Here is a 24940-nt window from a genome sequence, read left to right on the forward strand (position 1 = left end):
AAGGTTCTGACCTTTATTAGATGGAATACTTAAAATCTTGCTTAGTTCAGTCCTCGAATAAATAGCACACCCCATAAACATTAACGTTTTTTAAATAATCCATTGTATTTTAGGGGACTTTTTTTTTAATATTTACTTTTTTGGAAATGTGGAGATACTTAACTAAAGATTATAAACACTGATTTCACTCTACCTTATGTATCAAGAGTTACCATTGGTCTTGCTAATTAGACAGCCTTGACAGAAAGAAACAGAGAATCTTCTAGTAGATTGTAGGACAAATTAATTCAAACTAATAATAAATAACTGATTTTAACATCTAAATTCTGTTTGAAACTCCATAGCTGTATCATAATGAGGCATTTATCAAGTGTTTCAAAGTTTAAGATCAAATTAAAAGGTGATAATTATATTACATAACATATGGTTGATACTGGTGATAATTTTAAATTTGTAAAGCACAGTCAGTTCCATGTATATTTCACTGTGGAAATTGATGATTATAATCATTTGGAAGAGTCTAATATTAATATCAAAAAAAGTTTGTCTTTGGTTGCTTGTTTCTTCTGATGTGTACTGCATTGTCAGTTCTCTTTTTAACGTGTATACAATTTTTTTGTATGTATATTATATGCAAACATTACACTACTGTGTGCTATGGCCCCACTTTCAACCACAAACTGCAACATATGCATTCAAATCTAAGCAAAGAGAGATGATTATTTTGTCTACTTCTTTTTAGTTTGTGGGTACAAGGATTTCAGAGGAAATACCCTTTGGTTTCCATACATAATGCAGAACCATAGAGAGATTCCCTGTATCCTGACAGAATGGGCTTTTGCTCACAACACATTACTGATCCAAATCAAATCTTATTTCTTCTCTTCAGCAGATGGGTAACATTAAGTTAATCTTAGCAAGATACTCTTTAAATTAGCAGTGCTATGTAGTGACACAAAGCAATTTTTCAAAATATTATATTAGCTTTGATATAAGTTGCTTGGGACAGTAAATTATTACTGCTGTCCATTGGAAGTCTATACAGTATATAAATAAAACCAACACACTCCTGATTATTTCCTACTTTGGATATCAGCATGAAAGTACTGAAGATTTACCCTTATGACTCTGCTTATTCATTCAGTACATTAAACTAAATATATATTCTATAATTAGAAAATAATTCAAGTATTTTGCACTATATGAGATTGGTTAGAAGGTGAAGTAGCTCAATGACAAGCTTTAGGAATGTTTTTTTCTTGCTGTTGCCCCGAAGCAGGGGAGCGGGGGGAGGGGGGGGAAACAACTAAAACCAACCCAAACCCTGTGAAATCATGACTCTATTATTTTTCTTTTTCTTTTTCTTTCTTTTTTTTTTTTTTTTTTTCTATTTTGGTTTTTGTTTTTTAAATAGAAGCTGCTGGACAAGATGAAGCTTTGGATTTTTGTTGTATGGTCAATTGTGGGTGCATCTGATCCTTTCCAGTCACAGCCTTCTTTTTCTTCAGTCAGAGGATCTTGTCAGAGTCTGTGTTCCTGTGAAGAAAAGGATGATACCTTGATTATCAACTGTGACAAGAGAGACATCAAGATGATATCAGAAATAAATGTTCCACCATCACGGCCTTTCCATCTTAATCTGTTAAACAATGGTCTGAGTATGTTACACGTGAATGATTTTGCTGGCCTTGTTAATGCTGTTTCTCTGCATCTTGGTTTTAACAATATAGCAGATATTGAGCCTGGGGCTTTCAATGGTCTCAGCCTTCTTAAGCAACTTCATATCAATCACAATTCTTTGGAAACACTTAAAGAAGATACATTTAATGGATTGGAAAATTTGGAGTTTCTTCAAGCAGACAACAATTTCATCACAGTGATTGAAGCAAGTGCCTTTAGCAAGCTCAACAGGCTTAAAGTGCTTATTTTGAATGATAATGCCATTGAGTATCTTCCTCCAAACATATTTCGTTTTGTGCCATTGACCCATTTAGATCTGCGTGGAAACCAGTTACAAACACTGCCCTATGTTGGCTTTTTGGAACACATTGGAAGAATATTAGACCTTCAGTTGGAAGACAATAAATGGGCCTGTAACTGTGATTTGTTGCAGCTGAAGATATGGCTAGAAAACATGCCTCCTCAGTCCATAATAGGTGATGTTGTATGCAACAGTCCTTCCGTTATCAAAGGCAGCATATTAAGCCGGCTGAAAAAAGAATCACTTTGTCCCACCCATCCAGTTAATGAACTTGAAGATCCTTCAGGGTCACTGCCCTTGGTTGTAACCACCTCTATCAGTGATAATCATCTGTCAACAAAGGTGATTCCTCTCCTGAAAGCTCCTACTAAAGAACCAAGTTTAATGCTTCATACTTCCAAGCCTACTACATTTCCAGGAAACTCTTGTCCTGTCCCTTGTCACTGCACCAGCCATATGCTCTCAGGAGTTCTTATGCACTGCCAAGAGCGAAATATTGAAAGCTTATCTGATTTAGGACCCCCTCCTCCAAATCCTAAAAAGCTTATCCTAGCTGGAAACATTATTCAGACACTATTGAAATCAGATCTTGTGGACTATGCCAGCCTGGAAATGCTTCACCTGGGGAACAATCGCATTGAGATGCTTGAGGAAGGTTCCTTTATGAATCTGACTAGACTACAGAAACTGTATCTCAATGGCAATCATCTTACAAAATTAAGTCAGAATCTCTTCCTTGGCCTTCAGCACCTTGAGTACTTGTACCTTGAATATAATGCCATCAAAGAAGTTTTGCCAGGGACATTTAATGTAATGCCAAAACTGAAAGTCCTCTACCTAAATAACAACCTTCTGCAGGCTTTGCCACCCCATATTTTTTCAGGTGTTCCCCTCACCAGATTAAATCTGAAAACAAACCAATTTGCTCATTTGCCTGTGAGCAATGTCTTAGATGAGCTGGATATGCTGGTACAAATTGAACTTGAAGACAACCCTTGGGACTGTACTTGTGATTCAGTAGGACTGCAAAAATGGATACAAAAATTGAGTAAGAATACCATGATGGGTGATATTTTTTGTAAATCTCCCAGGCACTTAGCAAAAAAAGAATTAAAATCCCTAAACAGTGAAGTCTTGTGTCCAGGTTTAATACACAGCCCTGCCCTACCAACTCATGCCAGTTTTGTAGTTGTGACGACATCTTCTCCTACTGCCAACACCGCAGACACCATTCTGCGGTCCCTTACAGATGCTGTCCCACTTTCTGTTCTAATATTAGGACTGCTCATTGTGTTTATAACTATTGTGTTTTGTGCAGCAGGAATAGTCGTTCTTGTTCTGCACCGGCGTCGAAGATGCAAAAAGAAACAAGTGGATGAACAAGTGAGGGACAGCAGCCCCGTTCACCTTCAGTACAGCATGTATGGGCATAAGACTACACACCACACCACGGAACGCCCAGCTGCGACCCTCTACGAGCAACGAATAGTTACCCCCATGGTCCAGGTGTACCACAGCCCATCTTTCAGCCCCAAGCACAGTGAGCAGCAACAGGAGGAGGGAAGTGAGAAGGATGCAAATGATTCCAGATATCTTCGCCGAAGTCTCCTAGAAAGAGAGAACAGCTCACCACTTACAGGTCCAAATGTCAAATACAAGGCTACAGATCAATCTGCTGAATTTCTGTCTTTTCAGGATGCTAGCTGCTTGTATAGAAACATTCTCGAAAAAGAGAGAGAACTACAGCAACTAGGGATCACAGAATACTTAAGGAAAAATATTGTCCAGCTCCAGCCTGACATGGAAGTTCATTATCCTGGAACACATGAAGAGTTGAAGCTAATGGAGACGCTCATGTACTCCAGGCCAAGAAAGGTTTTTCTAGAACAAACTAAAAATGAGTATTTTGAGCTCAAGGCTAATTTACATGCTGAGCCTGACTATTTGGAAGTCCTGGAGCAGCAAACGTGAAGTGATAATGCATTGGGCTGGGGCCGAATTTCTGTGATTTTACTTTAAGGTGGAATCATTGTAAATAAAAGTGCCTTATAAAAACATGTCAACAGTGAGAACTTAAGCACAGCAGTAATCCTAGGAAAGCAAAACTCAGGGATCACTGTGGGAAGCCATGGGGTTGTGTGCAGGCAATATGTCACACCCCAAGTTAAACGAGAATTTTGTGTGATTGAACTGTGGGAGGAAGATTGCTTATTGCACTATTCCTCATCATTTTGAAAAGGTGTGTATGTCACTCTCCATTCTGTTCTCTGTTTCCCAACCCATGAAAAAAAAGTTCATTACCTTTACCCCTCCTTTTTTTCCCTCAATTTAATTAGATTCCTTTATAAAAACCAAAAAGACCCAAAAAAAGAAAACCCCAACACCTGTGTTCATATTTATAACCTTAGAGTGTATATGTTAGGTTAGTACATACACTGCATACATGACCACTGTCTACAACTGCACCTAACATACCTTTATAATAAATATGAAAGGAGATGAAAAGTTGTCATACTAAATGTCAGTTTAAAAGGAAAAAAGGATAAAATATTTTTGTGTATTCACCCAGAGCCTGCAAATATTTAAGTATTTTACACGGAACTTTATGTGCATTCTGTATCAGTATGTGGAAGGACAAATATGTGACTATGTTTACCCAACATCTTCAACAAAGAAAACTGTAAGCCTTTTGCTACTTTCCCTATCTGATAGCTTTACCTAAGTTTGGACAATCTTTTCTTGAGCTGCTGCTATAAAATATTGTGCATCACTGGTGTTTCAACTCATAATCCTGGGCAATTTGAAAAGCTACTGAGAATCAGCTGTAAATATGTTACCGTGTTTAATAAGTTTGATTTATATATATATATATATATGTATATAAATGATTTCTGTGCTAGCTTTAAATATTCTTGAAGGAAATGAGTTTGCTGTGGCTAGGAATATACAAGTGCAAATACAGGTCCTTTTCCACCCTAACCAAAAGCAACGCTCAGACAGAATAACTGCAACAATACACACATGAGGAAGAATAATAGTATTTAGCTATTTGTACAAAAATATATTTTCTGAAATTAGAAGAAAATAAAGTGTTGTGGAAAAATAAGTTACAAACACGTAGAACACTGCAGGTTTATTTTTGCAATGAATTCTCGCTAGATTTATATTAACTATTTATTCTGTATAATTTTGTATTTTTTTTTTCTTTCCAACTCACAAGAAAAGAAAAAGCTTATTCCTGGCTGATTTTCAAGCTAATCAAGGAACTGCTCTCTATAAATGAAAAAGAAATAAAGAGTTTTTTAAATATCTTTTTCTTAAAGGTCACTTTTTAAAGAAGGCAGCAACTTCTGCATGCACAAGTTTAAAACTACTTGGGAATTAAACACAATGATTCTCACTCTTGTCATGTGGACAGAAGCATCTTATCCTGAGTGCAGTAAGGCCATTCAATTTTTGTGCATGACTGACATGGTGCCAAAACACAATTTCTGACCTGCATTTATCTTCCTCCAAGCAAATCTTTTGTAAACTGACTATGCATGAGATTTTTTTTTCTAATTCCTATTTGTAAAGTGAAAAATCAGCTTAATTACTACATGTATACATATGTATGCTAAATTTAGCATTGAAGTATTGATAAACTCAAAGTAAAAAGATATATTCCTTACTTCAAAATACTGTCCATGTCTTACCTATTTGTATATACAAATGAGAGTTCTTCATATTCTTCTACATAAGTTTCTGACAGAAAAATTTCCTATATTACATATGAAAGTCAGATTCTCAGTTCTTTCAAATTTGCATAGACATAACAACTTTTATGGTGCTATACTAGTTTCTGTAGTTTGAGGATCTGACCACATTTTGTCTCTGTTAACAAATCAACTTCCATGTTAATATTTTGAGGTGTTACCAGTTTGTTATGGAAGTAAAACTTGTTGGCTCACAAAAATCAAAAATTCAGTTATTAGAGAAGAATATTTCTTCTTTCTATATCTGAGAAAAATTTATTCAGAAAACCTGTCTATTTTGAAAGATTGTGAAGAGTAAATGTGGTGACAACATATTTGTTTCATTGCTATCTTTATTCCAGAAAATGAAAGACAATGCTGAGTATTGCATATGCAGGTCCAATAACTTTGCATTAAATTAGTTATATGACATTATTTTATGTGTACTTTCCTATTTAAGCACACGTAAATGTGCTTCATAAATATGCCGTAGAACCTATGGAAGCCCATGCTTGGATCTGAAGGAGCAACTAGGGGGCAGGTGGGATAGCTTAGAGCATCAAAATGACACTAGATGTCTCCATTTAAAGAATTTAGTTTCACACAGGAAAAAAAATTCAAACAAATTTATTTTGTGGAATAATTAAATGCAGTTTAAAATTGAATTTATTTAATGGAAATTACACTAGAAAGCTTTTCTCACTGAATCAGACCCATTAAATTGTTCTTTTTCAAATTCTCAGAGATCTCAAATTAGTGTAGAGAAAAAAATCAGAATACAAATGTAAATGGTAGTTGATAACAGAGTTTATTATTTCAGTGTCTTTGATTTCAGTAGTTATTTCCAAATAAAAAATGTGTATAAAAATAACACTCTGCAATTGGCAAGACACGGGGAAATGGTGATTCAAGCCCTCAGGCTGAGATTTAAGAGAAATAGCTTCAGACTAAAGACAATTGCCACATGCACAGATGTCACTTTGCTTAGCTGCTAACAGTTACTTGGCAGAATGCTGAGGACAACTGTGTGGCAAACATTCTTTTCCCTTGCAGTCTCAAAGCATCAGAAAGAAGAGTGAGCTAAATTAGTGTCAAAGCAAGTCAGCTACACAGCTGTATTGGAGCCTCGCTCAGCAGGATTAAAGAGACCTTTACCATTTAGCTTTCCTTCAGAAGGGAGAGTCATGCCTTCCACTTTACAAGGACAACGGTGCTCTGCGGCAGTCTGCAACACTGCAAGTGGTTTGGCAGTATCCAGGAATCTCTAGGATGTGGCTTGCTGTCCACTTTCCTATCATCACCTACCTACTGGGCTGCCATGTAGTGAGTTTTTATGATGAGAAGAGAGGGGTCTGCCTATTGCCTTACATTCAGATAATGATTTTTCCAACTATGAGGAAAATTTACACTGCCATAACAAAAAAAAGACAAATGTTTGACCTTATATGATCATTCCTCAGGTAAATAAAATCATTGTCTGCTGATAAAAATAAAATCATGATGAAAGAAAGACATCACATAAGAAAGAAGGATGTGATATCTATTTGTAAAAGTTCCTTGGAATATCATAACAACCCGAAATATGTCATTAATGTTATTGATGTTTGCAGAAAGCTGGGAAGAATATTCATAAATTTTCTTGTTCAAAGCCTATTGTCATATTTTATTTTATTTTTTTTTCAGTGACAGGCACAGTTAAGTGGTTTGATACATTTTTACTTAGCTAGAATAATGGAGGTTGGAAGGCAAAGCATGTTTGACAGTGTGCAACAAAGTGGATCCATTTTTCTCCTGTCAGCATGATAGTTTAATTGAGTGCAAGAACAGTGCTTCGTCAAGCACACTGGTGTAAGTGGCAGCTGTGTTATTGTTGCTAGGGTACTTCAAGGTAACCAACACTACCATTTTTTGCCTCATATTTGAGTGAAGAAAATATGTTAAGTAACACCACAAACCTGTTTCCTAAATAAACTTACTAAAATAATTAATAACACTTTTTTATTATTATTATTTTAAACTATTTGTATCTTTTCAACTTCATAGAAGACAAATGTATTTCTCTTTCTTTTTCTTCCTGTTACAGGTAATTTTCCCACAGACTTTTAGTACTGGTATTTGATTATATTGCCTGCAGTGATGACTCTCCAAGCTTTGTAAAAGAAATAAAACCCAGTTCTACACTTAAAAACCCCTATCCAAGAAAGACTATAAATGTACATGTCAACTAGGATATTTGCTTATTCAGAAATGGCCTAATATTTTCACACATTCTTTTCCATTTGAATGACAGATCCTTCCATCATCTATTCCAGACTGAAAACTACTTTGTACTTATTTTCAATGATGTGTCAAACCTAGCAGATTTTAATATAATCCTTCTTAACTTGCAGTAATTGTTTCTCTGATTGGAATTTGACAATCAGTTTTCAGCCCTTCTTTGCATGAAAAAAATTGTTCCCTATATGACTCCAAATGTAAGATGTTTGCCATGTACCACTCACCTAACAAAGAAATTATGAATTGTATAATATGCTATACTGAAGCAATAAGTTTGACCAGGATGGGAAACCACACCACTTTAGAAAGATCCCTTTCTTGTGTGTTAATAATATATATATATATATTTACCACAAATAAGACATTATTTCACAGGATAAAGTAATAGTGGCAAGAGGAAAATGGAGACTGAATCTCAAAGTCATCACCAGAAAGAATTCTGGATTATTGTTCTGAGGATGTCCATATCTACAGCAATACACTTAGTCACACCAAAATAATCTGTTTCATGTAGATGTACTGAAATCATCCTGAGATTAAAGACCAATCAAACATGTAATGCAAAAATCAGAAACTTTCTTAAGACCGGCACATTTGTCTTCTGTTGTACTCCCTAAGAAAGAATATCTGCATTTCCATTAATGAATTTCACGCTCAGTTGTAGACTGCCCTCTGGCATTACAATCTGTTGCAATTGAAATCTACTCCTTGGAGAGTTTTTTCAATGTATACATTGACTTCAGTGGTGAGTTCCTCTGGGACCTGATGATTGGTGCACCACTGGGGATTTGAGACAGGGAAGATAATCTTGAGATAAGTCAAAATAGTATTTTTTTTCTTAATTTTCCGAAGTTTATGATATTCTTGATGTTGTTTGAGGAGCCAAATCCTTTTGTTCCTTAAAACAGAAGTGAACTGTAGCTGGAACCAATATGGTGAAGTTAATCTCCATACTGAAAAGATAAAGCATAGTGTTTTCTTTCCTTTACATCTCCTAACAGTGAGCCTTGGCTTTTTGACACAACAGAACACATTCTAAAGAGCCACAGCCTAATGGAAAGCAGCTAACCTCGAGGAAGAACATAAAAGGCCAGATGCTGTTCAGCCCTATGAAAGCAAGATGCGATGAAGAATTTTTATTTTATTTATTCAATTTCACCAAGATGCAAGAGTGCAAGTACATGCACACAGTACATTTCATAAAACATTTACCAAAGTTTCATGTTCTAAGACATTAACTTCAAAACATTCACAATATGTTAATGTTACTACTGGAAGGACTACTTCTACTTGATTTTTACTTCTAGTTTATGAAATGGAATGTTGGAATACAGAAAAGAAGAAACAATATGGTTTCATGTTTCAAGGAGAAATGTTATTGCAACTTCAGCTCTTTGTTTTTGTTTAAAAAATCATCCAGATTATTTCGTTTTCAGATTTTTTTTTACAAGTTGAAAATTTTTAGAATTCTTCTAGCTGTGATTATTTACCGAATAAACTACAGAAGAGTAGATCATTAGTTTTTCAAATAGAAAGAAATCTGAAGCCTTTTATTTATGAACTTCTACAGCATGCTAGCATAAACTTGCTTTTTAAAAGAAACTGAAATTTATTTTGTCAGCTCATAAAAGTTAGTTTATTTTTAGTTTTAAATTAAGAGGCAGCTCAGCATTTTTCCATTTTTCAAAATTCAAAGCCAATATAACATTTCCATAATGACACGTATTTGGGTTGAATGCATATTAAATTGGTTCCATTCTAAAACATATTACCAAAAAAAGTTTTCAAATATAATCTGCTACTCTCTCTTATTTTTTCCCAGTGACATTGTGTAGTATTCTGTGCAAAAAAGAGGAAAAGAACCCAAAAAACCCCAGTATATTTCCTGGACAAGGAGGCCAATCTAGACAAATTCTTTTGTATCTTTGTTAAATATCCTTTTTGGACAGTAGAATATAATGGATTCCCACCCCTGCAGCGCAATATGTTTACACAGTTCATATGACATGCAAAACAGAAGGATTTACCCTAACTAGTAGTCTATGCAAGCATGCTCTTTTGTAAGTGTAAGGCTGTTGCCACAGCACTTTCAAAAAGATCTTGTGTGTCACATACCCTTTAGATATACCTGTTAGATCACATACCATGAATATCAGATATTTATGAAACTTGACAACAAGAAGTTTTAAACTTGATATAAACAAAATTCCAGGCTGACAATTCTGGACTAGTTTATTGGAATCCAGAAACTCTGGAATTTTAGGTACTCAGAAGAGAGTGAAAAGCATCCATCATTTTTTACAGTCTTGAGTAACAGTTAAAGACTTAGGTTGCTTTTCTCATCTTGCTCATCTTGAAGAGTTCTGTAATGTTGTATCACATTATTTAAGGATGAACATAAAACATCACTGAATTGGAAATGTAGCATTTAGATGTCATTGTTCACGAGAGGTAAATGTTTCCATCAAATAATAATGAAATGAAGGTTAATATTTGGAGATTTTAATTGCCCCATGTGTTACACAAGTGTCTATAAGAAATATATCACTTCAGGAGAGATGGGGGGGATGTGGCATTGCTGTCTATTGATCACTCACATTCTGATTTCCTGAAGGGAAGTGTAGTGCAGAGGACAGCTATTTTCATACTGGTATACGTGATAGTACAAACGCCGAATCATATTTTATAGATTGTAAAGTAATTTTTTATTATAGGCTCTAAGGACTGAAATGTTGTCTGAAGTTGGACTTCATGCAATCTCAGATCCCACGATTATTTTTATTCATAAAAATTACTACAGAGACTATAGAAGCATTATTTTCTCATATAAAAGCAATCATGTAAAGAAAAAAAAAATCCCCTCTGAATTTTTGATTAATTCCCTGATCCAAGGGCCAATAAAGCTAATGAATTATGTTTTTCAGATACAGAGTGATGCAGAAGCATTTTAGAAGTCTATGGTTTTGTCTGCACAGATACATATAAAAAAAAAAGTACTTTTAAAATCATTGGGGTGTTACTGCACCCAATTGTTTTCCAAACAGCTTAAGTTGGAACTAGACAAGACCAGTACCCATTCTTAATTATAAGACCTGACCATATCCTAAAAATACCTCACAAAATTTATTCTGAAGACTCCCATGACATGGTCTCCTGAAAAACTAAAAAGTGTGTGTCTGTTTCTTCCTCTCATTTTTTCTAACACTTAAGTATGCTAAGAAGATCACAGTATGGGTTATAAAGGTAAACGTGAATAGCAAATACCTAAAAGACATTTGAATAATATGAAAACGTTTTCTTCACTAGTGCAGCACTGAGATACAGTACCTAAAGTACTCATGGAATCTCAGCCCCTTAAATCAGGAGGATGGACTAGACAGCCTACAGATATCCCTCCCAGGGACAATATCTCCGGTTCTAGTATGATTCTGCAAAAGATACTTAGGGTAAAATAGTCTACAGTCTTACTTTTCTATACACAGGCTTCCTGAATATAAAGTTAAGGAAAAGGGCAATATTCACCGAACACTGTCATGAAATAGAGGATTTTCATGTAACGCTTGTAAGATACAGAGATGCAGTAATTTGAATGCTGCATCAAATAAACAGTATTTCTCTGATAGTGGTGTATTGGTGATTGTGAACTGTGGCTACCTAAGTTTATTATTAAAAGCACTTTCTTCCAGAAGAGATGACTTCAGATTTCTAAATAAAATACTGAAACTATCTGAAACCCTTGAAGAGTGTACTGGCTACTGCATTACAGGTTACTACATTTCTGTACTGGTTGAACTAATGATCCTTGATTTTTTGACATACTACTGGTGTAATTCTTCACTCATTTCAAAGGTAAGAGTCTTAGTTTTTCAAAAGTTCTTCCAGGTTTTAAAAGTATTTAATGCATTCTCTTTGTCAAAAGGACAAATTACTAAGCAGTATATGAGTAATGTATGTTTTAAATTAAAAATATTTTTATATAAAAATTCTACTTTAAATCTTTCAAATTATGAAGCAGCATTTGGAACAAGACTCTTTGGTCTAAGTGCAGTGCTTCATGCTAATTAGCAATCAGCCTTTTCAAAATCCTTCTATGGTATACTATCTGTTACCTGAAACCTGATAGTTCCATACAGATTTAGGGCAAATATTTATGCAATTATATTTCCATGCTTCTTATATTTTTAGGTATGTAAATTAGTTACTTTTGAAGACTGGATACTAAATGGATCTTTGATTTGTCCTAGCATGACTGTTAGTAAGTTCATTATATGTACATGTACATTATATGTAACATACTTGTATATCTTTGTGGAAACCAAATTTCTCAGACCTACCTAGACCTGGAAGCGGCTTCCTAACTTTGCTACTAGAGTCTTTTTTAATAAAAATGTCTATAATTTGTGGGCTTTTTATATATCTGTTATATATTAATCTTGTAAATTAAACCTCTGCAATGTAGTACAAACATGGATATGTTATGTTCTTACCAGACCAATTATTTAACCACTTGTGGAGGAAGCAAAGGATGGAAATAACCACAGACAGTCATCCTTAAAAATTCAATGGAAGAAATGCTACCTTGAGATTAAACATGAACATAAGAGTTCAAAAGTTTTTTTAGAAATAGACTAAATATGCTTGTAATTCCTAGAGTTTAAAAGCAGAAGATGAGACACCAATCATGTATTTATTTGACAATGAACATCAATTAAAAATGTTGTTTTCTACCTAAACATGTAAATACACTGCCACAAACTTTTGAAATTTTTATTCCTACATAAAATGCTTTTTCAGACAACAAATATTCAAAAAGACTACAGAATATTGCTGATTTAATGCACAGTTATATTCTCTTGGTTTTGCAGTGGATTGTCAGTCTCACTTCTAAAAGATAGATCCAGGTAGATTGAAAAACATTGTGTTTTAATTAAAAAAAAGAACAAAACAAAACTGTAAAAACCCCACCAAAAAAGACAAAAATAAATTGTCCTTAACTAAAAAAAAGGGTAAAGAAAAATCATTAAAGCTTTTTTTAATTACGTATCCATTGTCTTCTGCATAACCGATCACATATTTCTTTTTATCATCCACCTCTTTCACTTTTTTTTTTCTTCATGTATATAAAATTTTGTACCTGGATAAATTTAAGTTGTGGGCTTTTAGATAACAACTGTCTAAGTGTTTGTTGTTCACCACTGGCCAATGATCTCTATAGTGGGCTTTTAAAACAACACAGATACTTAAGGTTCTAATAAATTAACTAATGTATAACTCTTTTTTTTTTGTTCCTTTCTCTTTATGGGTGAAAAAGATCACAATGCAAACAAGCAAATAAATATTTATATGAGGAGGGAAAGAAAAAGAATTGCATCTCAGATTGATTTGGAATTTTCAATCAAAGTACAGCTTGATGGGAAAATATGCAATCAAAACCCTCAGTATTTCACATAGGAAGATTTTTTCCAAAACTAACACTTATTTCTTCAGTTGAACGCAGTTGTCAATAATTAAACATTTCAGTTTGTTAGAGCATTATATTTTGATATTACTAACTTTTAGTCTTTCCTAGAACCCTATAGAAATTTTATGAGGTAAGCTTATAATTTTATTTTTTTTTTCACCTTGAAGAAAGTTTATTCAACACCTTCCATTGTATCTTTAAAATTTTCCATCTAGCTTGATGTCTGGAAGGCCTGGTTACATAGAAGTTACAAGATAATAGGAACTAAAGGTTGCAAGATAGATTATTATGGACATTCTAACACGAGTTTCAGTATCCATTAAAGAATAAATTTGATCAGGCAAAATTAAATAGAATTTTTTGCTTTAGGAATTTTATGCTTTTTCTGTTCCTTAAAAATTAATGGATTTATGAACAACTTTTAATAAATATTTTGTTATTTCACTTTCTGTTTTCTTCCAATCCTTAGCAAATTTGAAGTTCCAACTTTTTAATTTGACCTAATGTATGCAAAATACAACAGCTCATTTGCATAGCATGCTAAGATTATCGTTTCTTATTACCCTAGTATAAGAATACAAATTGCTAGGTTTGTGTGCCAGACTCTTAAAATGCATTCCTAGATAGAATCTTTCATACCAACTGACTGCCAGCCCTGCACGCCTCTCAGGGAGCTGCTTTTAGATTAGTTGCTGATGATTGTTCCAGCCTTCTAAAGGAGATTGTGAAGGAGATAAATTGCTCCATGTACTTAATGTTCACATGGCAGATGAAAGAGCTAAAGAACTTATTACCACAGCCTGGAACAGCTTCAAGTGATGGATCAAAATATTTTGCTGCAATTCCCTTTTAAGTAGTTTAGAGACATGAGATAGTAACCACTGAGAAATTTCTTTATTTGCTGTTGTTAATATATTTAGAAACATACAGAACAATCCTCTGTGCCAGATCTTGTCATTCCTCAGATTTTGATGGATTTGAAATTTTTGTTCCTTAGTTTTTAATTTTCTTTTCTTCTTCTTAAGTATCAAAGTCATAAAAAACTACTAAATTTTCCTTGATATGAAGGAATAGTTATAATTTTTTTAAGACTAATTTTTGTGGATCAAGAGGAAGCTGTGTAATATTTGAATGCTACATAATTATTTCTTCTTTTCTATTTGAACATCATCTTTTGACTGAATCTTTAGCTTTACCTGTGAGACTTTTCCTAAAGTGGATATTTTTTCCTTTTTCCACCAGCAAAAGAGGAACAAAAACTTTAGAGGAAAAGAAAAGATTCGCTGCTAACATATCTGTCGCAGAGATTTGTGTGTTTTTCTACCCATTTACCTACTAATCTTTGTTAACCTTTTGGTACAGTGTTGGATCAGTTTTTCCATTCCAGCAGCCATTACACGTGTGTCTTGGGTTATGTAACCAAAAAAAATGTTTATTTTATTCCATCTTTTGAAACCCAGTTGGGGAGGTGTTTTCTTTATCTATTGTAACTCCAAGGGGGAGGGAGCAGGTGCCTTCTGGGAATGGGCCAGCTGTTAAAACCAGGCGGGGTATTGTTCCTTATCTCTTTGACAGCCCATCCTCCCGCTAGGGGCATATCTTCTGTTAATGGGCCTTTAAGGGTCACCAGTGACATGACACATTACATCATCCCACTGTGAGATGCTCCACCCAGTGGGGAGAGCCAACTATTCCTACCTAGATAAAAACTGAGACATAGAACACCAGGCATCCAGTGTTCCCACTGGGTTCCTGGAGGAAGACTGGACCCATCTTGCCATTACTGGACCCTTTCTACAGGACCATCTCTACTCCCACAGAACCACATCTGCCGCTCCACAAGGACTTACTTTGTACTGTTTCCAACACCCTGATCCAACAGGGTGTCAGGTTGCATTTCTGGCTGTCAGGGTTTCTAGGATTTTTGTCTGTTTGTTTGCTTGTTTTTTTGTACTACTACATTTGTATTCTTAATATTCCTAGTAAAGAACTGTTATTCCTATTCCCAAATCTTTGCCTGAAAGCCTCTAATTGCAAATTAATAATAATTTGCAATGGGGTGGTTTACATTCTCCATTCCAAGGGAAACTCCATCTTTTTCTCCAGGTATCAGGCAGATATCTGTCTTCCTAAATCAAGAAAATATGTTTATCAATTATTCTTCTTAAACATGCATTGTAATATACAACTTGGCTGGCCCATTGACAGATTAAGCTTCAAACTGAGGAAGTTCAATAGGTAAATTCATCTTTGGTAAAAGATTTGAATTGTTTGTATGAAAGAAATGTGGTATATCAAGTATTTCCTTTATGGTTTGTAGTGAACATGTGGCATATTATCAAAGACGAAATCCCGGAGCATAAAAATTTACAAGGTCCAATGGACCCTCACTAGATAGAGTTCCATGGTCTCTCTAATGACTGATAATGGGACCTCTACCTGCTTTGAAAATAAACCTGTGCTATTAGCAAGGATTTTCTGTATTAGTTGATTTGGACAGCTAAAACATTAGTTGAAATAATAACAAATTTTTGGCTTTGTGTTTATGATGTGCTCCTTTTTGCCTATAACAAAGTTTGAAGAGATGCTTTCAAAAAAAATTCTGGTGAAATACACAGTCAGGTATGGCATCAATAGGATTGAATAATACATACAAAGCAGAAAAAAAGGCTAAGGCTTAATATTTAGGCAGACACAATATTTAGGCAGACTGACTTTTATATTATACATTTAACAATCTTTCATCAGCAGAAGTGGATGAGGATTGAACATGTCATGTTCTGCACCATTTTAATTCAAAGAGCACAATTTTCAATAATCTTTCTGAAAGAACATTAGTTCATAAGGCATACATTTTTATCTTTTTGTGCATTTTTCTTAATTTTTCATTTAATTAAAAATGTGGATTTTCTATGATGATAATTCTTGGTGAATCAAAATTTAATGGTTTCCAATTTTTTTGCAGAGGAAGAATATTTTCCCTATTCCATATCCTGCTTTTTAAATGATCACGATTTTTTTTTCCAAAATAAAATATCTGTATTTCCCTATAAAACAGTTTATATTGTTTATCTAGATTTGCTCCTAGAACTCTATTTTCCAAGCAAGACTGTGGTGTGCATTATTCAAATGAAGAGCTGCTTCTTTCCATATGTATAGGATGGAGTATATTGGAAAGAAAAGTAATCCTTAGTGGAGTCTGTGCAAGTGTTAAAACAAGAAAGAAAAAACCTTACCTAAGGGCCCTCTGTTCTGAAAATTCAAACTTCCAAACAGTTTTAACAAAAGTTAGAAATTAAATAAGGTACTAAATTTGAGAAAGTGCAGGCCCGGGGCATATAATTTCTTTATAATAATGGAAGTATTAAAGATTTGCTATTTCTGAAGTAGTAATTTAGAGTTTAAGTAGTAAATTTAATAATTTTCAATAATTATTAATATTTTGCTCTAGCACTAGTCATATTCATGCTGGCAAAGGCATTGTAGAGACTGGATAGCCCTCCAATAAATATTTTATCAAAGATTTACTTAATGTAAAATGGACATTTTAAAATATATGGAATAATAAAGTCCCTGAAAATCCCTTTTTTACCTTCATCTCTGTATAGTGATTGTGTCCATATGAACATGTTAGTGAGAAATAAAAAAAAAAAATTGGTATTTATGTTTGGTGCTTGTCCCTTTTGACTTGCAGAGCTGAATAGCACAAAAAAAAAAAAAAAAAAAAAAAAAAAAAAAAAAAAAAAAAAAGCAGCCGCAAACCTACATTGGGTTCTTCTTTATTTTGCAAAAGCCTTTTCATAAAACTTACCTAAATAACCAGAGCTGCAAATACTAATTCATTTTTCTAAATGTCTCCAGAGAGATTTCCTTACATTTTATAGCAAATAGTTGAACTGTCATTCTTTTTAGCTTACTATGGAATCTAACAACAAATGACATTTTCTCTGGTTTATGGAAAAAATTCCATTGTATGATTTGGATTCAGAGTTCTAATAACAAGAATTTAACTCAGTCTCCCAGAGACGGTTCACCTGTGCAGTTTCCATGAAAAAAAACCTGTAGCTTCAAGGTCTTCAGAAGTAACAAGCCATTATATTACATAAATGTATATTTGCAGACTGAAAATTAAACAATCTAAATCCAGGATGTGTTAATTTGTTTATCTCAGTAAAAAATCAGAAATTCCAGAACTTCACATTCATTGCATAAAAGTTTATGTTTGTATTTGCCCATATTATATCTGCACATAACTTATTATTTGTGTTAACATATCCTTTCCAGACATGAAAGTGGAAGAGGTTCATTCTCTGTGATAGTCTGGATTCTTCAGCAATGAATCACAGGTCTTTTTCACCTTAGTTGAAGAGAGGTTAAGGTAGGACAAAGCAGCTGTACAGTGCTGAACCATTTCTTTTAGTGTCATCACATGTACTCTCTAGTAACAATGAGGAAAATATTTTTGCAGACATTAAGAGTAAAACAACCAGACGTTCGAAAGAAATAGAACAACATGGTCAAAATCACAGTCTAAAATATGCATGTGTGCATTTATAAAATATCTATGTTCTAAAGCATGTGTATATGGACATGCAGAAGCATGTATGCATGCATAAACCTCACATCTAAACAAAAAAAAAATTTTTTTGAGCCATTTGGTGAAATGTTAGAGGTGAACTGACTGTAATTAAAGACTTTTGCAAAAAACCCCAGATGTGTAACAAATAGAAAGATTTCTTGTTTGTTCAAAACCACAAAGGGTTCAGCTAAATACCTACTGTCAAGTTTGTGCCATACTTAAAGAACTATTTGGAACAGTTGAAAAAAGGAAAGACATCAGAACGATTATCAATGTCTAGGAAATACGATTTCTGTGAAAAGATTGAATTAACAGAAACTGGTCATCCTAATGAAAACCATGAAAGCAACAAGATGACAATCTTTTAAAAACCTAAAATTATGGTATGAGGCTAAAAGGATTGTAAAAATTATAATTGTCCTTAAATTTTAATAGGGGAAAATTAGATTAGATTAGATAAAGCTAACCCCCCCAGTGGAACTTTATCAGAAACGTAGCAGATCCTTAAATACACTGAGATGCTGTTAAGCCTCTGTTATGAGTGTTTTTAAATGCAGCTGGACAATAATATGAAGAATAATACGATTATTCCATCTTGGAACATGAATTTTAGGCTGAAGATTCTGACTGATGGCGAGATTTTTGGTTTTGCATAGCAGTTATAATCATTGCTGCATTCTAAGACACAATAGACCAGGAAAAAGGGATAAGTATTTTTTTCTTACAGTCATTTTGACTAAATGTATGTATAGAATACAACTTGAATTCTCTAGACTGGACAGAGAGACACGGTATCATGGGTCAATACTATAAATCATAGAATTATAGAATGGTTTGGGTTGGAGAGAACATTAAAGACCATCTGCTTTCAACCCTCTGCATGGGCATGGGAAGGTTAATCAGAGCTCCATCCAGCCTGGCCTTGAACACCTCCAGGGATGGAGTAGTAGCAGCTTCTCTGGATAACTTGTTTCAGTGTCTCATCACTCTCACAATGAATAATTTTTTTTCCTAATACTTAATCTAAACCTACTCTCTTTCAGTTTGATTTCATTCTCCCTTGCTCTTTCACTGCATGCTTTTGTAAAAAGTTCTTCTCCATCTATCTTGCCGGCTCCTTTCAGGTCCTGAAAGGCCACAGTTAGGTCATATCTAAGCTGTCTCTTTTTCAGGGTGAACAAATCAAATTCTCTTAGTCTTTCCTAGTAGGAAATAAAAAAGTGTACATGTTACATTATTATCACTCCTGCAGAAGGAGAAAATTCGCATCTTTCTCTTGAGAGCAAACTTTTAACCTTCAACTCAGGACGTTGTTGACTCTTTGAGTCACTTCCAAAAGCATAAGAAAATTAATTGGGAGGTGTTTTTTATTTCATTTAACATTGTATTTTCATAGAATTGTTAAACAATTTGTTCAGTGGCAGCTGTGAGGTTTTAATAAGGTTCAAATACTGACAAATAAGATGTTGGAGCTAGAACCTGTGCTGTTTAGAAACGTGCACATGTGCATAGAAAAAATTGTGCAATCCATCTTTTCTGTATTTAACACACATCTGCTTCAGAAGTTCTGTCTCTTTGTATGTGATGACATTGCCTTTCCAATTCTTCTCAGAGGAGCACTCACTAATTTTTATCATATCAGGCATCATGTTAATTTGTGATTCATAAAGAATTAATGGAAATAATCTATTATAGAAATGAAATATCAAGGGTAAATAAGAAGATATTTAAATCCATTTTTAAAAGTAAATTAAATGTCTTTCTTTGAGGACTTTTTTGACTACTGGGACTTACCTTTTGGATATGTAAGTTCTTTTTTTACTTCAGGCATAGTCATTCCCTGACTGTTTGAAAACATTTTAGAAACCACAACTGTCAAGTTCAAATTGTTCCATACCTATTTTTGTGACACTGAGTTCATAAAGTTTGTGATATTTGACTATAATCATTAGATACTTGTGCCATCATATTAAGTTTTCCTGGAAAATTACATTTATGTAAATGATTTGGTTTCTGTTGCATATAAATATGAAGGAGTGGTTCATCATCATTAAGAATGCTTGGACTTTGTCTCATTAACATATTATTCTCATTTTAAAGGAAGTATATATAAAAGTGATGGATGCTACAGGTTATGTGTTGAGCTTGGAATAAATTTTGTGATAATCAGCATTATTTTGTCCAGAAAAGAAAACCCTTGTACAGAACATATTTATTGGAATGGAAATATAAAGCTTTGATGTAAGTTTCTTTAGAAAGTGAAAAAGAAGCTGAACCAGACACGGTGGTTTGTACCAACTGTGTGTTTCCAAATCTTTTTGACATGCTGTCCAGAAGAATCAACTAGACTACCAAAGGGTTTGAAAGGAGACTTCCTAAGTGATTTTAAAAAATAATACAGTTTCTTAATTCATCAACTGTTATTAAATTAGTGTGTTCCTTTAACTGTCACCTCAAGTTTCATCCAAACACAATTCTACAGTTATATCTAACCATAGGGCATGTATTCACAAAACCATTTAAAATGCATCTTTTTTTTTTTTTTTTTTTTTGCAGATGTTCTCTGTGTATCATTCTACACTACAATTTCTTTGTAATGATTGCAGAACAGCAATACTGTAAAGAAAATAAAGTTTAATAGTATGTCACATCTTCAGCTTAGAAATTTTTTAACTTAACAAGCAGATGGATGTCTTTCTCCTTCGAAGCAAGTGCTGTTGTAGAGACTTTCCTTCTGAATGAAAATGAGTTAAAGACATTGTTTGTGTATAAAATGTGTAAAATATGCACAAGTATTCATGTGTACCTCTATACCCTTCCACCCACTTTTTTGTCCCTCATTCCTTTTTTTTAAAAGATACAACATAATGCCATACCCATCTCTGTTCTTCAGGTCACATATGAAAATCATTTTTCCATTCTTCCTCAAAAAGATTTTAAAGGTTTATTTCTGATTTTAGTGAATAAACAACCCATTTTGGGGAGATTTAAACATTCCAAAATAAGTTGATCCACACACAGACCAGTGGAAAAACAAGGTTCTTTCTCTCCCTGTTTGTTTTTCACACTCAATAAGCCACTTCACCTGCTCCTTGTCAAAAGCAGATTGATCTTCATTAGCGTTCACACATTCATTCACACACCTACAGTCACTCTAGTTTCTGAGACCACAGGCACCAAGATTTATAGGTCAGGCATCATCTTAAAAACAATTAGTCATTCAGTGAAAAATAAAATAGGCATTCAGAGGATAGAGAAGCTCAGGTTTGTGACCACCTGTGGAATTCGTCTGTACCTAAGTCTATGAGACCTTATGAAATGCATCCTCAGAGATGCAAGGTGCTGCATCTGGGTCAGGACAACCCTCAGTGTCAAAACAAGCTTGGGGTTGAAGGGGCTGGGAGCAGCCCTTCTGAGAAGGTCTTGGGTAAAATGGTGGATGGAAATATGACAGAAAAAGAAGAGAATCATAGCCAGCAGGTCAGTAGAGGTGGTGCTGCTCTGCTCTTTTGAGACATAACCTGTACTGCATCCACCCCTGGGATCTTAAGCTCAGGAAGGAGGTGGACCTATTGGGGTGGGTCCAGAGGAAAGCAACAGAAATGATCAGAGGACTAGAGCATCACTCCTGTGAGAAAGTCTGAGATGGTTTGGGTTGATCAGCCTGGAGAAGACTCCTGGAAGACCTCATTGTGGCCTTGCAGTACATAAAGGGAGCTTATAAGAAACATGGGGACTAACCTCTTCAATGGATCTGTTGAGGTAGGACAAGGTGCAATGAGTTTTAAGTAAAAGAGGGTAGACTTAGACTAGACATAAAGGAATATTTATTTTTTTTTTTTACAATGAGAGTGGTGAAACACCTAAAGAATGTCCAAAGATTCAGCCAGGTTAGCTGGGGCTCTGAGCAACCTAATCTAGTTTAAGACGTCTCTGCTTATTACTAGAACGTTTGACTAGATGTTCTTCAAGGTCCCTTCTACCCTAAATTATTCTATGACTCTGTGATCTTGAGAACTTGACTTAACCTTGTATATTTACTTTAAATTTATTCGTAGAAGAACAGGAACGGACCCGTTTTCAGGACATACTTACTTTTGGGACTGAGTTTCAGGTTCCTTTTATTTATGGTCCTATAAATCTGACATTTCTCTCTGTCCTTTAAGCTATATAAGTCATTATATCTTGGGTCATTCATTTGTGGATTGATATATCAGAATTATTTGTTGAAAATTGGATCTGTCAATTCTTTTTCTACATCCAGATATTCGTATTTATCTTATTTATACCCAGTGAAATTCACAATGTTTCAGGTTTAAAATTCTCTTCATTATTCTTCTGAGGAGAAAGGCAGGACTGCAGTCTTCATTTTACAAATCTCAAAAGAAAGATGTAGAATGGGATTCATCCCAGGGTCTTTTTTTTGTGGCTGAGAGAAAGACACATTGTCTCTTCACAATGTAGATATTTAAAGTAAATCAGATGAATCTGCTCTAAAAAAATGTTTTTCTCTCATGATGATAATGGGTGACCAGGTGATATAGAGACCTTTATCATAGCTCCCTATAGTTGTATGAGATGGAATCCTCACAGAGAGCTGTCAGGATTTTTCCAAGTTCACAGGAAATATCTTGCAAAGGCAATTCAGTTCAGTTCCCTTGGGTCTCATTTGTAGAAATTTTTTCCTACCTAAAAGAATTGTACTGACAGTCTATAAATATAACATTTATGGGGTTTGGAGGGGAATTACTGAAGGTACATTGCTGGGAGATAAAAAAGCTTTCCATGATTTTATGGTCACTTCAATTTAATTCTTTCCCTCCTGTAATTATTTTCATATCTCTGATTAGTCATTAAGCCATTGGTTTCCTGATTAATTGATGAAATTAATTTCCATAGTGATTATCTATAATTTTTACCAGTTGCTCAAACAATTTCCATTTACTATATTTCTGAACTATACTCATAAAACTCTGAATGTGAATATATCTATGTTAAGTCTGCATTTGGAGACTTAACATTGCAGACTCATCCTTGCAGTTCAAATAGAGGAAAATAAGTTGTTCATCAAAATGCAAGTGTTACTTTGGTTAAATTCTGTTGAGAATTTTAATCAAGAGTAATTATTTTTATGTACCTACACAGAATAGAAAATAATTCTAAACAAATATTTAACATCCAATTTGCATGACTGCCCAATGGCCTGGCAAACAAAGAATTAGGACTATGATTTTATGAGATACCTCTTCAAATACAAAGCATTTTGGAAGACTGACTTTTCATATTACTGGCTGTTTGTTTTTCTTTATAGTACTTCATGTGCTGAACCAAGACTTAAAATATTGAGTATAATATATTGCAACTTTTGAAAAATGAATTCAGGCAAAATACATTTCAAGAATACACTATAGCAGATATTACTTCAGCATTATAATCTGAGTTGAACAGTTAAAGCTGGCTTGATATATAAAGCTCAAATATATTACAGAGCTTGTCCTAAGTCATGAGACTTTTAAAGGCAATGACACTCAATACTTTATATTAAAACTTTAGGTGTCTTAATATATTCATGCAAAGCTTTGAAGGGAAGAAATGTATATATTCCTTCCTATACACACACTTACACACACATATATGTACATACAAAAATATACATATCTCTAAGCTTTTATAGATGTATATTATAGCTAGCTCCAAATTTATCTTCAGTCTCTTCTTATGCTACATCACTGCATTTGATGTAGCTGTATAATTGGTAAAATGTGATTTGAGTTTAAATATTTTGAAAAATGGAAAATAGAAAACATATTTCTATTAAAAAAAATAAAAGCAATGATAAGGAAAAAAACCTGTGGCACAGGAACAGGATAACTAATAGCAATGCTATTAAAAAGCCCTGGAACCTAGGGCTTTATATTTAAGTAAATTTGCCATACCAGGAGAGCAAAGATAACAAATTATTAAAACATATATATTTATTAGAAATGGTGTACTGTTTTCTCCTTTTCACATAGTATTATGCAAACTACTTTTGTAGCGAATATGTAATCTATCACATTTGCCTAACAGGCAAATCATGCATTTATACTTACAATTTTATATTTGTTTTGACTAATTCAGGCAAGATTAAGAAACAAAACCACACACAGCAATAAGGTGAAGCCACACAGGGAAAGAAAGTGTATAATGGATCTGTTTCTCTCTCCTTGTGCAGGAGTACATTTCTCACTTTTCAGAACAGTTCCCCAGCTAAGGATGGGTGAGGAAAAGTGAGCCAGCCAAAGCTGAAAGGAACAAACCACACCAGATGAATGTGCATTCTCCTAAAGCCATGATCCTGATCCATGGGCAAATAATTATATAGTTCTTGATACATCAAACTTTATACATTTCTATTAAATTATCTGAAATTCTCCTCCAAGTGAAAACACAGATCAAAAACTAGGGTTTGTGAGCCAATAACCACAAAGTTACTAATGGCTTGGTGGCTGAAGGTGGGTGGCACTGCACAGTACATGGATGTTCACATTGCATGTCAGAGCATTGTCTATGCTTCAGTAAGCAGGGCATATGTAACTTTGAAAAACAGTTTGAGATGTTTTGCAATATTATGCAGTGTTATTTTATCTATATGTACTCAGCCTTAAAATCTTTCATTGTTTTTGCTTTTCTCATATCTATCAAAATTCCCATCTCTTCCCTCCAGACTTCACCAGATGTAAGACTTAGAGAATCAAAATATTTTTTAATACAAAAGAAAAAATCATAATAAGGTGTATTTTTTAATGTTTTTATCTAGATCACATGACTTGAAAGTCAGAATAAGGGACAATAGACATAAAAACAATAGGCATATAAAATATTTGTAGAAAACTTATTTTTATAAGCACTAGATGTATCTATTACTG

General features: G+C 34.1%; 1 protein-coding gene across 1 annotated transcript; it reads left to right on the forward strand.

Annotated features, from left to right (window-relative positions):
* Nucleotides 1-1220: 1220 nt before the first annotated feature.
* Nucleotides 1221-4013, forward strand: SLITRK6 (SLIT and NTRK like family member 6). Its single transcript, XM_083855160.1, has one exon. The coding sequence runs from the start codon at nt 1430-1432 to the stop codon at nt 3950-3952; it is 2523 nt and encodes an 840-aa protein (XP_083711286.1). The 5' UTR covers nt 1221-1429; the 3' UTR covers nt 3953-4013.
* Nucleotides 4014-24940: the final 20927 nt, after the last annotated feature.

Source organism: Zosterops lateralis (genome assembly GCF_965231275.1).
Source record: "Zosterops lateralis genome assembly, chromosome: 2".
Classification (NCBI taxonomy): domain Eukaryota; kingdom Metazoa; phylum Chordata; class Aves; order Passeriformes; family Zosteropidae; genus Zosterops; species Zosterops lateralis.